Source organism: Sparus aurata, chromosome 11, assembly GCF_900880675.1.
Source record: "Sparus aurata chromosome 11, fSpaAur1.1, whole genome shotgun sequence".
NCBI classification, from domain to species: Eukaryota; Metazoa; Chordata; class Actinopteri; order Spariformes; family Sparidae; genus Sparus; species Sparus aurata.
The window spans coordinates 27,075,564-27,091,035 of record NC_044197.1 but is presented as its reverse complement, the minus strand read 5'-3'; the positions used below and the strand labels follow the sequence as shown (position 1 = coordinate 27,091,035).

General features: G+C 41.4%; 1 protein-coding gene across 1 annotated transcript in view; it reads right to left on the bottom strand.

Moving 5' to 3' along the window:
• The window catches only part of LOC115592007 (contactin-associated protein-like 4), a 117,791-nt gene that overhangs the window by 98,417 nt on the left and 3,902 nt on the right, over positions 1-15,472 (bottom strand). Inside the window, exon 2 of the mRNA XM_030434465.1 lies at positions 1,783-1,893. Within this exon, the coding sequence (XP_030290325.1) occupies positions 1,783-1,893 (111 nt within the window). The remainder of the gene's footprint in view (positions 1-1,782; positions 1,894-15,472) is intronic.

The window sequence follows — 15,472 nt, the reverse complement described above, 5'->3', positions numbered from 1 at the left end:
TCTTTCCCTACGGAAGACGGTTTATTGATTTATTTTATAATGATTTGTCTCTTTTAAACTAGACTATCAACAAATAAAGCTTTCTTTCGCTCACTCTCTGATATGCTCTTTTTGCTAGTTGGGAAACAACAAAGCCATTGTTTTGTAAGAAGTGTCCCTACCTTGTCTTAAACTTAGAACAAATGGCACCACGTACCTCCTTATGTTGTCAGTGAAACCAGAGACAAGTTGAAGTTGCCAGGTAAGTGACCTTGACCATCAGAAAGCACAACCTATGAAAGTACTTTTTTTTTTTTTAACCCCAAATTCTCACACAGGAAACAGATTTAGTTCCCTTGTTCCTCAGGTCCTCAAAAGGTTCATGGCCCCCTGGGAAAGTTCCGCTATTAGGAACTCCTGTCTTGACAATCAACATCCAGCAAGGACATTGACAGAGAAAATTAAGACTGAGTTTTACGAAGCAAGTTAGATGAGCACTTTATCCAGGGGGAGAAACCAACTCAAGCCAATATCAGAAGCGTGAGCTTGTTTGCAATGCAAATTGCAATATGGCACACCATGTGGGCAAACAAGTCACAGGGAAGACACAGTATGCAGCCATGGAGTTTCATATTAACACAGCTTTCATACAGCTGATTCGATCACAAAGTGGTTGCCTGGAAAAAGCTTGAAGGAGTGTCATTCGAGTCAGCCCGGTCGACAGTGTAAAATTGACTTTTGTGTTTTTTCTGCAAATCGCAGATGTGTTTGGTATGCGTCATACGTCTCTTCTTCAATGTGTGGTGACGTGGGGTTAGTGGTGACAAAACATGACATATTTGTGTTATTTTTTTGGCCCTTCATGGCTTTACATGACAGGACAGCTTGAGAGGGGATGAGAGAGAGAGGGGCGATGACATGCAGCAGGGGACCACAGTTCAGATTGGAAACATGGCAGTAGCGAGGACACAGCCGCTGAACGTGGAGCACATTTCTCCACCGACTGAGCTTTTATGAAACATGAGGATAATTTCCCGCTGGGTTAGTGGTGATAGAAGCAGGTCTACCAAAACACAATCTCTTCCTGCCCCTGATCAGACCATCAAGCGCGGCATTATCACAACATGAAACTGCAAATCGAACCTAAAGAAACATAAAGTCACAAAATGAAGAAATGTTAAGGTTTCAACAAATCCATGGTCCGTAGAAATCTACGCTGTCAACATTTATTCTGGCAGTTAGATCCTAGAAGTAAACTGCACAGTACAAATTAAAATCTGAAATCGGGACTGCAACATAACGGTGTGTCCCATTCCCTTTGAATAAAGATGCTGTCATGCTTCACTAGTGAAATATCTGCTGGGTGTTTGCAGTTCAAGGGAGCGTTTTTCTGTTTGGCTGTTCACTTTTTGGAAGAATGAATTCGGCTGACCACACACACGCAGCGAGTAAGGAAACTTGGATTCATCGGGACTGAATCACTGGCACCTGTTTTAGCTAATAACACATTCATGCTGTGGTAGATTAAAGCTGAGCAATGAGTTCTGGGCAATAAAGTCACTCAAACTTTGAAAACTTAAAGCGCTTGGGTTTGCCGAGGTGTAACGCTCTTCACTGGAGCTTTAAATACGAAACACTGAATTGAAACCCTGCACCGAGCAAAGTACGACTGCATGTACCATCGCCCCGATCAGCTCAGTCGTCATTCACGACGGTGTTTCAGGTATAGATCTGCATTGAAGTGTGCCGCCAGTGCACGTGGTGAAATGTTTAGGCTTCACAATGGATGGAGTGATTCCTCACCTTCTCTCCTGTTGACTTTGGCAAAGACCGGCCCATGGCTGCTGGTTAGCTGGGAGGAGCTTCTGAATGATGACGGCGGCAGATTGTTCACCAGTGGGCTGTCACATACCTCTGTTGACCAATCACAAAGCAGAAAAGGCAGGTTTAGAATGACGGATCATTTCACTGACGGTACAGACAAATACTGCGCAGTGGGTTATCTCGCTAAAGCTTCGGTGGAAAAAGAGACTGCAGTGAAGTGAAGACGTATTCTTTCTAATTGAAAGGGTAAACTCTCTTCAGTAGCCATCGCAGATGATTATAGGCTGGGTCACACAGCAGAGACAAGAATGAGACAGCTTGGTTTCGATGGGAAAGGAAAAGTCGGTGGAGACCTTTTCATGCCTCATGGACTCTGATTTTTATAAATGTCAAGGATAAGAACTGGAGTTCTAAGTTAAGTACAAATGACTCTGAATTAGTGACCTATGAACAACATCGCATGAAAAGCGCTTATGACATTATGGACACGGTTGAGGGATCGTTTACATTTGTTTATGACGCAGTAGAGTAACGCGCTTTTCGAGTTCAGTTATCACATTACAGTCACTGTCATATGTACACAGCAGCCATTTTCCCCCTGCTGTCACTCTCAAGGTGGGAAGCTTGAATAGTGGGATAATGTTAGCAAAACGTAGCAAATCTGGCATATGGTTAGCAATTCACCGCTAACTGACTGATTAAATGGCAATTACGTGACAATGCAGCCTGTTGCCGAAAAATGCAAAGGTAATGCAACAAGTAGTGTAACTATTACTTTCTACAGGGAGCAAATAAGTAAACAAATCTGCCAAACATAAAGAATCAAAGTGAAGAATAAAAGTGTGTTAAATGCTAAATATTATCGAACACTTAAGAATGTCCAGCATTCTTCTGTGTTAAAGTCGTTACAGGAATGAATGTGAAATAAATCCACATAAACCTTGAAAAACACTCAACCGACAACAAAGTGTTTATTTGCTACTAATCTGAAAATGGCAGACTATTGTTATTAAATCACATTAATGTTCAATACATTTTGAGGTGATTATCGTGGTAATGGGGGACAATTCAAATATGTCACCTGGTAATCACAACCTACTTTTTGCAGACCTCTTTCTCTTCTCTTTTAAATCCATTTATCATAAAGCGAAACCTGAAAACTACACAGGGAATGCTCATTTGCTGCTATACTTTAGTGCTGCAGTGGCCACTTTTCAATAATCATAAAACCTCACAAATACAGACTTTTTGTACAATATACATTGTACAAAACGACTGTTCTGAAAAAGCTGAGAAAGGCAGTTATGAAAAAGGAGCTGTGACTAATTATGTCATTAATCCACGGGGTAACCCATGAATACCTGGTTATAAGTTAATTATCCAACGTTCGCTTGTTTTCATGATTGCCGCTTAAATCCGGTCGAAAATGTATTTTTTAATGGACGTTGTTTTCCAGCACGGAGCGGAGAGCCAGTTCAAATTATTCACAATTCACTCAGATATGCCCGGTCCCGTTTCCCTACTCTGACAACAAGGCTTCAACTGAGATTACTTTGTCAACGTTATTGGACTTCATTTCAAGCACAGAGGGGTTTTCATTACCTGAGACTATAAACCACGGCCTGTTGACAGTTTTGAATAGCCTGTCATATCCACCTAAGTGTGCCTGGTCTAACTCCTCCTCTCTCTTCAGGCACTTCAGAGTCTGTGCATTTCCATTCCAGCTCAGGTCTTTAACAGCATCTTCAGACGAATTTGGAATCTGAAGGAAGCTCGTGGCTGCGTAATAACACAGAATAACCTTACTTTCCCCTTCTCCTCTGCTCACCCATGATGCGTTTGTCAATTGGTACTTAGGCTACATGCATCCTACATGTGACACTGGGGCCCCTCCCAGTGCACAATTTCCAAAACTCTGGATATTTTCCATATAATATGAATATATGTAGTGTAAACTGCTTCTTTGGCATATAGGTTTTAACTGGAGATGGCTGAAGATACATAAGCACCATTACATTGTTATATTTTATTACTCTAAACTCTAAAAAACACACAATGTATAGCTGCTTGTCCATCCTCACACCATTCATAATGCTGCTGTTTGTTCATCTAGATCCAGCAGGCCTGAGGCTGGCGGCGGCGCACGGCGGGCTGCGGATAATAGCGGAGCACTGACTGCAGGATATAGTTGAATTAGTGCAGAGAGGTGAAATGAGCAGTGTAAAACCTCAGTGGATAATGTGTCTCGAGAGCGCGGCCTTGGCCAAGAAAAAGCTGGATAAGAGAAGCAGAGGTGTTTGAACAGGCGTGTTGGTTTTTACTCGGAGGAGTGGTGACATTTAAAAGGTGACAGTGAGAGAGAGCGGAAGGACAAATACAGAGAGCTTATAGGAATATGAAGGTAAAAGGCTGTTTAACTGCCAGCCACTGACCGGGGCTTTGTCAGCCACGTATCCCAGGCACCTTAAAAACAGAGCTACAGCGAATGCATAGTTAGGAATTCATGGTGCATCATCAGGTTTTTTTAGTCAGATCCAATCAGGATCAAAAAAAAAAATTGTGGTTACGAAAGGCAAGATAAGACGGGCGTTAGGCCAAAGTTGAGGCTTCAAACATGAGTCCACAGACCAGTGCGTGAGGTCACCCAACTGAACCCCGTGACATACTGATAAGCTGCATTTACGTCGTTACAAATGTCAAAATGAGGTTCAAACAGGTTTTCCGAAAACACCAGCGTCACGTCATGTTTCCACAAAAGACTAAAGGGCAGATGACAGGACACGACAAGTCCATCCTTCTGCAGTACACTGTATCATCCATTTTACCATTTTAGTGAAATAACTGAGTGCCCAGAGGGATAACAACAGATCCAGGGAGGCTGAATACTGATGAGTGCCATCCATCATGTCAACAAACTAAAGGTAGAAGAGTTCAGAGCTGGATGTGTGTCCCAGACAGTCAGTCGACTTGTTGATCAGCTTGATCTCCCTCCCTTCTGTCTCTTTTTCTCTTTCACAGCCATCGCCAAGTGGTAAACAACTTGTTTTTTTGTTTTTTTGATGTCAGTTAGTTTGTGTCTTGACAAATTTCTCACCCTCTCCCAAAGCAGTTGGGGTGCGCAAAGGTTTAGCTGCTTTATACAGTGTTTGAGTGTGAAAACTGTGCTGTAGAACTAAAAGGTCGCTGAGAGCTCAAACCGCCGCCAACACTGACAATCTGCTATTTACGTAAACTGTCGCTCACAGACATTTCCAATATGCTGTCTTCGCATGTGGTGATTTCTCTGGTGTTACTGTGGCAATCCTGGCACCTGATATTAAAAGAACAGTGCCAAGTGCAGCAATGTCACTGCTGGACTTAACTTCAATTTCAGGTGTCGTATGCCGTCACAGGAAAATACATCAAAACGTGGGACTGCCATATGCAAATCAGCCATAACAACGTAAAGTTAGATGGTAACAAATCAGAAAGGCAAGTGATTTATGAACAATTCTGAAATTTTGAGCTGGATGGAGGTTGATCTCCAGCCCACCCAGACGAGACCTCTCGATTTCTGGATTAAACATTCCAAAGCTAAGGACAGCTGACAGTGCCCCCATAACCCTACAGCAGGAGGGTAAACATCATAAACTGTGCATGGCCAGCACCTTAAAGGCCAAAAAGAGTCACTCATAAACCTTGGTTTGTTCATTATTGAACTTGTCCATCACACAACGAGCCATGCCACCAGCTACTAAAAGATTCTCACTGAAAATTCTCATGAAACACTGATGAGGACAGAGAGTTCTCATAACTGTCGTTTTGAATTCTGCCATGTTGCCTGGATGCTTCTCCTTATTGCTCTATACCAACAAGAATCCAGACACCCTACCCCTGGGCTAAGGGGCAGGGCTGAGTGTTAAGGCCAAGGAGTATATTTGGATTGAGACTTACGCTCAGGGTTTTTTAGATGGTGAAAAAACACACACATTCAAATAAGGATGGATTCTGTCTGGTCCCACTTAAGAAAGTCAGATGAAGGACATGGCCAGAAAGTAGTAGAGGGTCGACACTTAAAAACGTCAACAGTCACAATTTTTACAACTCTCGGCTCTCGACGGTGAGAAGACATCTCTGCCTCGCAATGTCAAGTGGTTTGATAAGAAATGAGCAGATCACAGAGTTGGGACAGAAGACTGAGATATCTGTGCGACATGTCACACTCACGACCTAACACTGTCAGTGTGTACTGTATGTGAGGTCTCTTCGCCTCTGTGTGTCTCATTGAGCACTTCTTACCAGAAATATCAAGAAAAAATCTTCTTTCTTTCTTTTTTTCTTTCTTTCTCTGTGTGTGCTATAAAAAATGGTAAAAGGTAATATAATTATTTATTTTTTCCGGCACTGTTAGTATCTTATTGACTTTTCTGCTCTCACACAAATAAACTCTGTAATACTGGCGAAAAACACGTCTTACACACTTTTCTGCTCACAACATGATAAAACCTTGTGGTACAGGCTGTCAAGGACCTTCACTCAGACGCCACAACCTCAAAAGAAGACTGAAGCCAGCTCAGTGAGGCGGAGAGGACCTTGGAGCCAGTAACGGATACACAGAAATAAGTTCATCTGAAAACATATAATACCTTCAAAATACTGCAGAATGTCAAAATGAAATACTTTAACAGAAAGGGAATTTAAATTGCGTCTTGTCTTCCAGGCAACTGGACTTGTGTCAGTTTCTTGAGGTTGTTCCACCCCTCACCCAAAAGCCTTCTTTAGTTATTTCCTATAACACTCTTCAGGCTGTTACTTGATTAAAATAAACACAGTTAAAGATGTGTAAAGAGGTGAATCCAAGCGGGAACTATCTCAGAGTGCAGTGAAGGAGGAGAATATTTTGAGCAGCCTGTTGAAACCGAACTTGAAGACACTGAATATAGCATGAGTGCCAGGCAGCACTGCTAAAAGGACCTGCTGACAAAAGCAGCAGAGTAAGCTGAATACAGTAGGATTATGCTACTATATTTTAACATCATGATAATACATACACACTTGGAGAGTGGAACTTTCTGAGGTGAAACAATTTTTGAAACGTTTGATGCACACTGATCTAGACGGTCCAGGTGAGGGGATCAAAGTTTGTACAGTTCATCCTCTGGGGAGCATGAGTACCTGTACTAAATCTCACAGGAATCAATTCAACATTTTTTTGTATAAATACAGAAAAAAAACACCTGATAAAAGTCACCAACGTTCATCTACTGAGAACCTTTAACTTATATACAAAATGTCCTGATCTACCCCTGATCCACTCGTGGGCTGCGGTGTGAGGCGTGCCTCAAAGCATTGTGTTGAGCCATCTATAATCACCACCATTTTCTGGCTGTGTAAGTCAAACTATAGTTTGTTCGTGACACACCAGGAAGGTCCGTAATTCTGCTGACGCTCGACATCTGAGACCACCCTAGTTAGAAAATCCCATAACACTCCTGTAGACAAACTGTTCCGTGCAACTTAATTATCTCGCTCTTCTCTGTGAAATGGTATGAAAACAACGCTTTAATTTCTTTCATCCCGACTACATTAATATGTTGCTCCGCGGGAGGCGGAGCCAATCAGCAGAATTAAATAAATCAAAGAAAACAGCGCGGCAACAGAGCAGCAATTAAAACATTTATCTGGAGTCTGTGAGGTTCCCCCGTCCCATTAGCATATGAGTGTTGCGGCAAGCATGAAAAACATACATGCAAACACAATAGTAATGAGAGGGAAGATTCAAAACTATTCACAATGAACTATGTCTGTCTTATGTAGATTTGTGAGGATTTCTACTAACTCTAACTAAAAGGAAGGCAACAGAGGTAAGAAGCCAGAAGGGAAAAAAAACAACTTAAACTAAATACAAACCAGAAAACACAGGGAACACAGGTAGCAAACAGGTAATATACAGGGAGAACACAGAATAGAAGTGACAACGCAGATTAAATGACAAAGAGAGAGGGTAACACAGCCTTAATTACAGAAGGGAGGAACGACTAACAAGGGACAGGTGAAACTAATCATAAAAAAACATAAACGCAGAGTGTAAATAGGAACAACACACATGAGGCTACAACTTACAAAATAAAACAGGAAACGAGTAGACCGAAAACCCAAACCATGACAGACTCATATGTTTGTCGTTTTGATGACCCATAAATTCATCTACTGCATACTCTGTGTCTTTATAACACAATCACATCACTGCCACCGGACAAGAGACATATTTGTGCTTTTAAATCACCTTTTCACTGAGTTGTCTGAAGTCCATCTTTGTCTTCACGGTGTCTCTATTAACTCACCAAAAGTTAGACTCTCTTATTTATTATTAAACACAGGCAATATTATTCACTCTACGATATTATTCACTCTATATTCAAAGTTAAACTCTAAAGAACTGTGTTTCCTACATGACCCTGATTCATTTTTTGTTGTATTTGCTGATTTGTGAGGAAGGACAGAGTTTCCTTGGCTGAGATCCTGCCACTGAAATAACACTTAGCTCTCCAGGGCCTCTTCTACAACTCTCAAATCTTTAATAATTCTCCTCAGTGATGATTAATTTTTTTTTTTGTAAAAAATTTAGGGGGTCTGACCCCCCTAATTAAGACTTGGACGCCCCCAAAGGAGGTAAAAACAACAGGTTGGAGGGGGTTGAAACATGTATCCTCCTTACCTGTAATCTCAATTACAATACATTTCCCATATTCATGCCTTGAAGAAACTTTTTATACGATTTCAGGCACCCCTAAAAGGGACGGTGCCATTTCCTAACCTTACCTTAGGTGAATGTCTCATCCGCTCACTATATCTCATTCCAATCAGTTTCTGGCCCGCGTTCAAGCACATCACACAAAACGCTGTAGGATGATGTAAACACTCAGCATTTCAATATGAAATGTAATTTAAAATGTTAGCTTACACTGGTGATAGCAAACGTGGCAATGAGACAATGGAGGATTAGTTTAGTCAGTATAGACAGTGGTGGAAGAAGTACTCAGATCCTTTACTGAGTAGTATCAATACTACAAGGTAAAAATATTTAATTACAAGTAAAAGTCCTGCATTTAAAATCCTTCTTACGTAAAGATATAGAAGTAGTAGTATTGAGTTAGTAGTATGACGTTTATAGTAAGGGTACTCATTTTGCAGAAAATCATGCTGCAACTGATATATTAAATACATTTGACAGAGAACACATTTAATACTGAGGAGTCAATGCATACAACATTTGTATTGTGAATTGTGTGTTGAACATCCCCCTGAGTTCAGTTAAATCCATAATTATGAAATGGAAGGAATATGGCACATGTGTAAATCTGTCTAAAGCAGGCCATCCTCATAAACTGAATGACTGTGCACAAAGGGGACTAGTGTGGGAGGCAACCAGGACACCTACAATGATTATTCTGAAGTAGTTAAAAGCTTCAGTAGCTGAGATGGGAGAGAATCTGTATCCAACAACTGTTGCCCGGGCTCTTCTCCAGTCAAAGCTTTGTGGGAGAGAGGCAAAGAGGAAGCCACTGTTGAAGAACGCTCAATAAACTTAGCTAGAGTTCACCCAAAGGCATGTTGGAGACTCTAAGACCAACTTCAAGTTTCTTTGGTCTGATGAGACCAAAATGGAGCTAGACACTTACGTTTGGCGGACACCAAACACTGCCCATCACCACAAACACACCATCCCCACTGTGAAGCACTGGTGGTGGCAGCATCATGCTGTGGGGATGCTTCTCTGCAGCAGGCCCTGGAACGCTTGAAAAGGTAGAGCGTACAATAAATGCAGCAAAATATAGGGAAACCCTGAGGGAGACCTGATTCGGTCTGCAAGAGAACTATGACGTGGGAAAAGATTTATTTTCTAGCAAGACAATGACCCGAAAGTATACAGCAAAAGCTACACAAAATTGTTTAAAGAGGAGAAGGTGAAAGTTCTGGAGTGGCCGAGTCAAGGCCCAGACCTCAAACCAACAGAGAATTTGTGGCTGGACTTGAAAAGGGCTGTTCAAGGCCGATCCTCGTGCAATCTGCCAGAGCTTGAGCAGTTTTGCAAAGAAGAATGGAGTAAAATGGCAGTGTCCAGATGTGCTCGCCTGACTGAGACCTCTCCACACACACTCAGTGCTGTGATTGAGGCCAAAGGTGCATCGACTGAATACTGAATTGAAGGTGTTGAAAACACTTAATACAATCACTTATTTTAAATTATATATGTTTAATTAATTGACATTGCTTTGAAGAAATCAAATACCAAGCCAAATACTGAGCAGGAAAGTATGAGTGATGGTGAGTTTTACATATATTTGCTGTATTAAGGAGGCAGAGGGAGATCAGACCCCCCCCCCCCCAACTGTCATTGCATAATTGCACTCTGATTATGATAACTACAATAACCGGACAACACTTGACAGGTTTAAAACCTTGATTGAATTAATGGTGTCCGGTTCGGCTTGAGCCTCCTGCTCGCTGTCATTACAAAAGGCTCTTCTCATAAAGAGAGGGAGGTGAGAATAGCATCAGTACATGATTAAGCGTTATAATTATTATCCATTTGAAGAGGCAATTTAAGGCCCCGCTCCCACTGTGCCACTCCACTCCTCAAGCCAGCAAAGAGAAAAGGCTTTCATTAGATCAGAAAGGAGGAAGGTTAAAGCAGCAGGTTAAGCAGTAACTGTATTTATATGTACTCAGATGACAATTTGATGTTTAATTGACTGAGACCTACTCAGACATGCACTTCCGTAAATAGGACATGAGTAGCACGAGGCTTGTAATGCATCACTACACATACATGCATGATCATGAAACTTTGAAAGAAAGTTAGCAAGTACCGTAAAACTTTGGTGTTCTTCCGGCAGTTTCGCCTGTTATGTCTATCATTTATAGGCTTTACTTTCCTTATGGGAGATTGAACAATTTGGAAGTCTTCACATAGCAGCTTGTAGTTTCTTCTTCACTTTTCTTTGCAGGTTCATTGCTTCAATTCATAGCCAGTAACCGCCAAGTGAAAATACGTGGAATGGTGTGAAACTGCTGACAGAAATAGTGTCATGTGAGTCCTCCCGTGCATGCACAATAAAACTTGGAGAGTACAATGTTATTATATTATTGCTGTTGTTTTTGTGTCAGCTAAGACATGCATATCTCTATATTTTTTCTGCAACGTATTAAACAGCCTCTAAAGTGACCTCTTCATGTCACTTTGGTCAATAAGATGCTGATTAATTCCTAAAAAGCATGGTGTCTGTCCCTTAACATGAGGGCTACAGCATTTGTTTGCTTTGTCGCTCACTCCCCTGCCGGTGCTCAGCCTGCCAGCTGACATCAATCAACACGACATGCCTCCACGGCCAGTTTAAAGCTGCGTATCTAATATTCCCAGAAGACCCTTTTTTGCCTTTAAACATTATAGAAAATGTGGATATTATTTTTCACTTCAAAAAGGGATGTGTAAATGTGATTTCAATTGCGTGATGTTGTGAAAAATCGAATCAAAAAATGTATTTCCATTTATTTGATGTGACGTTTGAGGTACTGCGGTTGATGCGTTGTTAACAGAACTTGTACATAACAGGGCTTGTTGTTCAAAAAACACATTCTCTGCAAGTGAGCCAGTTGTCAGAAGTCTTACTTTCTCAATATACACTGGTAAATAAACTACACTTCAGAGTTATTTACCATCCTCGTGTTTGTTGTCTCAGTGAGATAAAAAAGGAAAAGAACAAACAAATAAAAAGAAATGTGAGAGTGTTCTTCTGCACGAGTAGACAGTTTGATGAACTGTTGATCAAAGTCTACTACAGGCACATAACATCCATTAAATGTGAATATTACAAAATTTTCTGCAATGTACTTTTGTACACTTTGTTTTGTAAATAGTTTACTCTGCTGAGTCATCAATATGTGGTTGCCAACCTCATTATTGTTATATTAGACCCAACATTTCCTTCCTGACAGGCCATTTAACTTTAAAAACACCTAAAAGACACGGCCATTCTGCTGATACATTTTTATATGAATTTAGCTCTGCTCACTGACTGCGATAATTGTCATAAAGAAAATGACAATGTCTTCAAATAAAACACTTCACAACCGCAGGGTTGAATTCAAAGATAAAGGTAATCGGGTTGGGAAACCGTGTTACAGTAATGTCAACACGTTGGCAAGAACGTAAGATTGCGCTACAGAAGAACAGGATTTTATTGCTGAAACTTGCGTCGCTGTTCACCACAGAGCTGCAGCCGTGTGAAGGTGAGAACAGAGGGGGTCAGTCTGACATCACACAGACACACACACACACAAGAAAAGTAAAAAAAGAAAACCCACTGATGGGTGAAATGAGAGAAGGAGTTGGGAGTGTCACCGCATGGCTTGAAGACGAAGGGCAGCTACAATGAATGTCCACACAGTGCACTGAACCGAACTCCTCCACTTCTTCTCAGTTTATTTTGTACACTCCTCAGTTCATCTCCTACCAACTCCTGCTCCAGTTTCTCTTATTCGCTTTTTCTTCTAGCCCAACGCACTAAGGCGTCTTCTTGAATTATCTATCTTAATTGTCTGGCGTGGTCTAAGCCTTGCAACGTTACCACCTGTGTGATTTTGGTCATCTCATGCATTAAACTCAGGCTATCCTCCCCCAAAACACTGCTGTATGGGTCAGCATTGCAAGCAGCTTATTACGATCTATATGTAGGTTTTGAGGCAGTGACCTCTAGTGGTCAAACAAATCATGACGTGAGCAAAGGAGGAAGTCAGGTAGTGTCAGGTTTATAAAGCGACAAATTTCGCATACAAATAGGGTTGGGATGAACAGATGGGTCAAACACAAGACTTTCACCGAGGAGACCACTGTTTGTGTCCCATGTAAAAAACAAAAGTCAACGTTGACTTATTCACATATGAAACATAATTTCACACACAGTAGTTGGTGCCTAAACCAAACAAAACTACAACCATTTCATAAAGTTTACCACGCAAAGACAATCGTCCAGTATGCCTGTCACTAGCAAGTCCTGACTCTATCAAAAATGTGTTCTGGAACTTTTCATCAAAGCATGTGATATTCATCAGCAGGTTGAGTTAGAAGTCCTTAAAGTGCTCAAGAAAAGTGAAATCTGAACCTCTACAATTACATGAAACGTCACCTGCTGCTCACCAACTGAATGGAGCTTGTGTTGCAAGTGAGTTCTGAAGTTTTCATCATGTTTGATAAAAGTTGTGAAGTTACGTGTGCAGGGTCTGTCTGCAGCGTCGGAAACTAAATGCAGTTGCTCAGGTACTCAAGTATGGTTTTGAGGAACTCGCTGTCCACCTCCACTGCATATAACGTGAAAATGTGACTTAATCGTTAGTTAATCAGAGATAATGACCCAACAACATTTTTGGCATGAAATATAAAGCACTAGCAGATCACAATGTAATGGATTGCTTTTATTTCAGGTAACCCTTCTTTCGATTTAAGTTCCTGTTGGTAAGATAGTAACACTGACGCTCGCCAAATACTGACACTTTGTGATTGTTGGTCAGGTCGGCCACCATCCAAAAGCATCAGTATCTGACAAGTTGGGAATGAAACTCAAAAATAAACGATCATACCAACAGGAGCTTAAAGTATTAGGGTAATAATTCGACGGAGACATTTGTTCCTCACCATCTTTGCTGTTTGGAAAAGAAAATAAGGCGGTAGAGTTAGAATGAATATCAGCTGTCACTAATATTTTTTTGTAAGTTAAAGTACATACAGATTGACATAAAGAGGGGATAAATTCATATTTGCTAATGGCTGATGCCCACAGTTTCTACTCTCCTCCTGCCTCACAGACTGACAGTGAGTAGTGACCCCAGAAGAATGTGCTGATTCTTGGACCGATAACAAGTCATCTGATATAATGACGGGGCCATTTGATGAATGGGTCTGTTTTTAGGGAGGCAGACATCCACCGGGGAGCCGGCCTTGGGCAAACACAAAATCCCACAGGTCACAAAGGCAGATGGATGGACTGCAGTTCTCTGTCACTTTTATCGCTTAACTACTTGTCCCTGGATTAATAAATCTAGATTCATGACTGGCAGCCCCAGGCCCACACCACCAGCACTGCTGCTGTAACCTTGACTTAATCAGAACCTCTTCATGGCTCCACTTTTACTAAACAGATTTTCATAACTGACACTAAAGCAGAAAACTAAGGGCGATTTATCCTCCACTGCTTCGCTCTTTCCTTACAGTGGATCTCGAAGACACCACAGTCTCATGGAGCACAAAGGACGGAAGGGTTTGCAGAGAAAATATCTCACACATTCACACCAAATTGATTTTATTCAGAGGTTTATGTTCTCTCGGTGCAAACCACCAGCTCATTGAAAAGTAATAAATTCTGATGAGACAGGGCTGTTCGCATATGAAGCGGGGAGCTAGGACCAAATTTAAATCAACTCTTCTCCCGGCATATTTCTTTCCAACTTATTCTCTGTCTGGCTCTGGACTAGGGGAGATGAATTTCTGGGAGTCTGAGAAAATAACAGCAACCCCCCCCTTCAGCCTCAGCCACTTAAATAATCAAACAAATCTACCCAACCCACAGTCTTAGCCATGTGGGACATGAAACGCTCCTGAAGTCACCCTACTGCTTCCACCTGGGCAATAATCAAGATTTTGACAAAATTGTGTTTTCTGTAATGGTAAATAAAAAAGAAAAAGGAGGAGCGTATGTGGATATGAGACAATTTTCACCAGTTGAACGGAGGGAGAAAGTGTTTACCGGACAGGGGTGTCTGCCGGTATATTGCAAGACTGGTGTCCTAACTCTCTGCTGGGGCTAAGCATCATGGAATATTTTTTCAAATGTATTTCTAAGATGTTCTCTTGAAAAAAGCTCCTTCCTCCAGGAATAAGTTACGTTGTGTAAGGCTAAGCTTCGGCTATTTTGTTTGAAATAAATGCTACGACTCAAGACCCGAACCAAGTTCCCATGCCGTGCACACTGCTGTCTGAATAAAGTGAAGCCATCCTCACTTAAAGGCACAGTTGAACCAAAAATGCAAATGCAGTCATTACTTACTCAACCGTGTGCCAGTGGAACACAGAGAAGGTTTCATTGTCCACAAAATATTTCCGTAGTATTCTCCTAAACAACTGAAGTAGATGGGGACTTCAAGTCTCCCAGCAATCCAAAACTGATTTGAACAGACCTAGATTCTTTAAATCCACTTAAAGCTCAAATCACTGTAGCTGCTGCGCTAAAAGCATAAGCGCACACCTCTTGTTCCACCGTGCGTCAATCAGTTAAATAACATATTTTCAAATCAATTCAGTTTCGTGTACCCCTAGCTGTTGCACAGTTTTTCAGACAGTCTCTCCTGAAAGGTAATCATAGTGTTGCATGGAAAAGGATTCAAATTGTTGTAAGTCATTTAAAAAGACAGCTTGAGAGAGAAGTTAAAATATTTTTTGCTCTCTTACTTCCAAACACCTGAAGAAGCGAACGCTGACTGAATGCTTTCTGAAAGTTACAGGAATTGTCAGACAACATCTGGTCCCAGAGCTGTTTGAGTGTCCACTCGTAACTGAGTGATACTGGCAGCTTAAGTATGAGTGTGTGTGTGTGTGTGTGTGTGTGTGTGTGTGTGTGTGTGTGTGTGTGTGTGT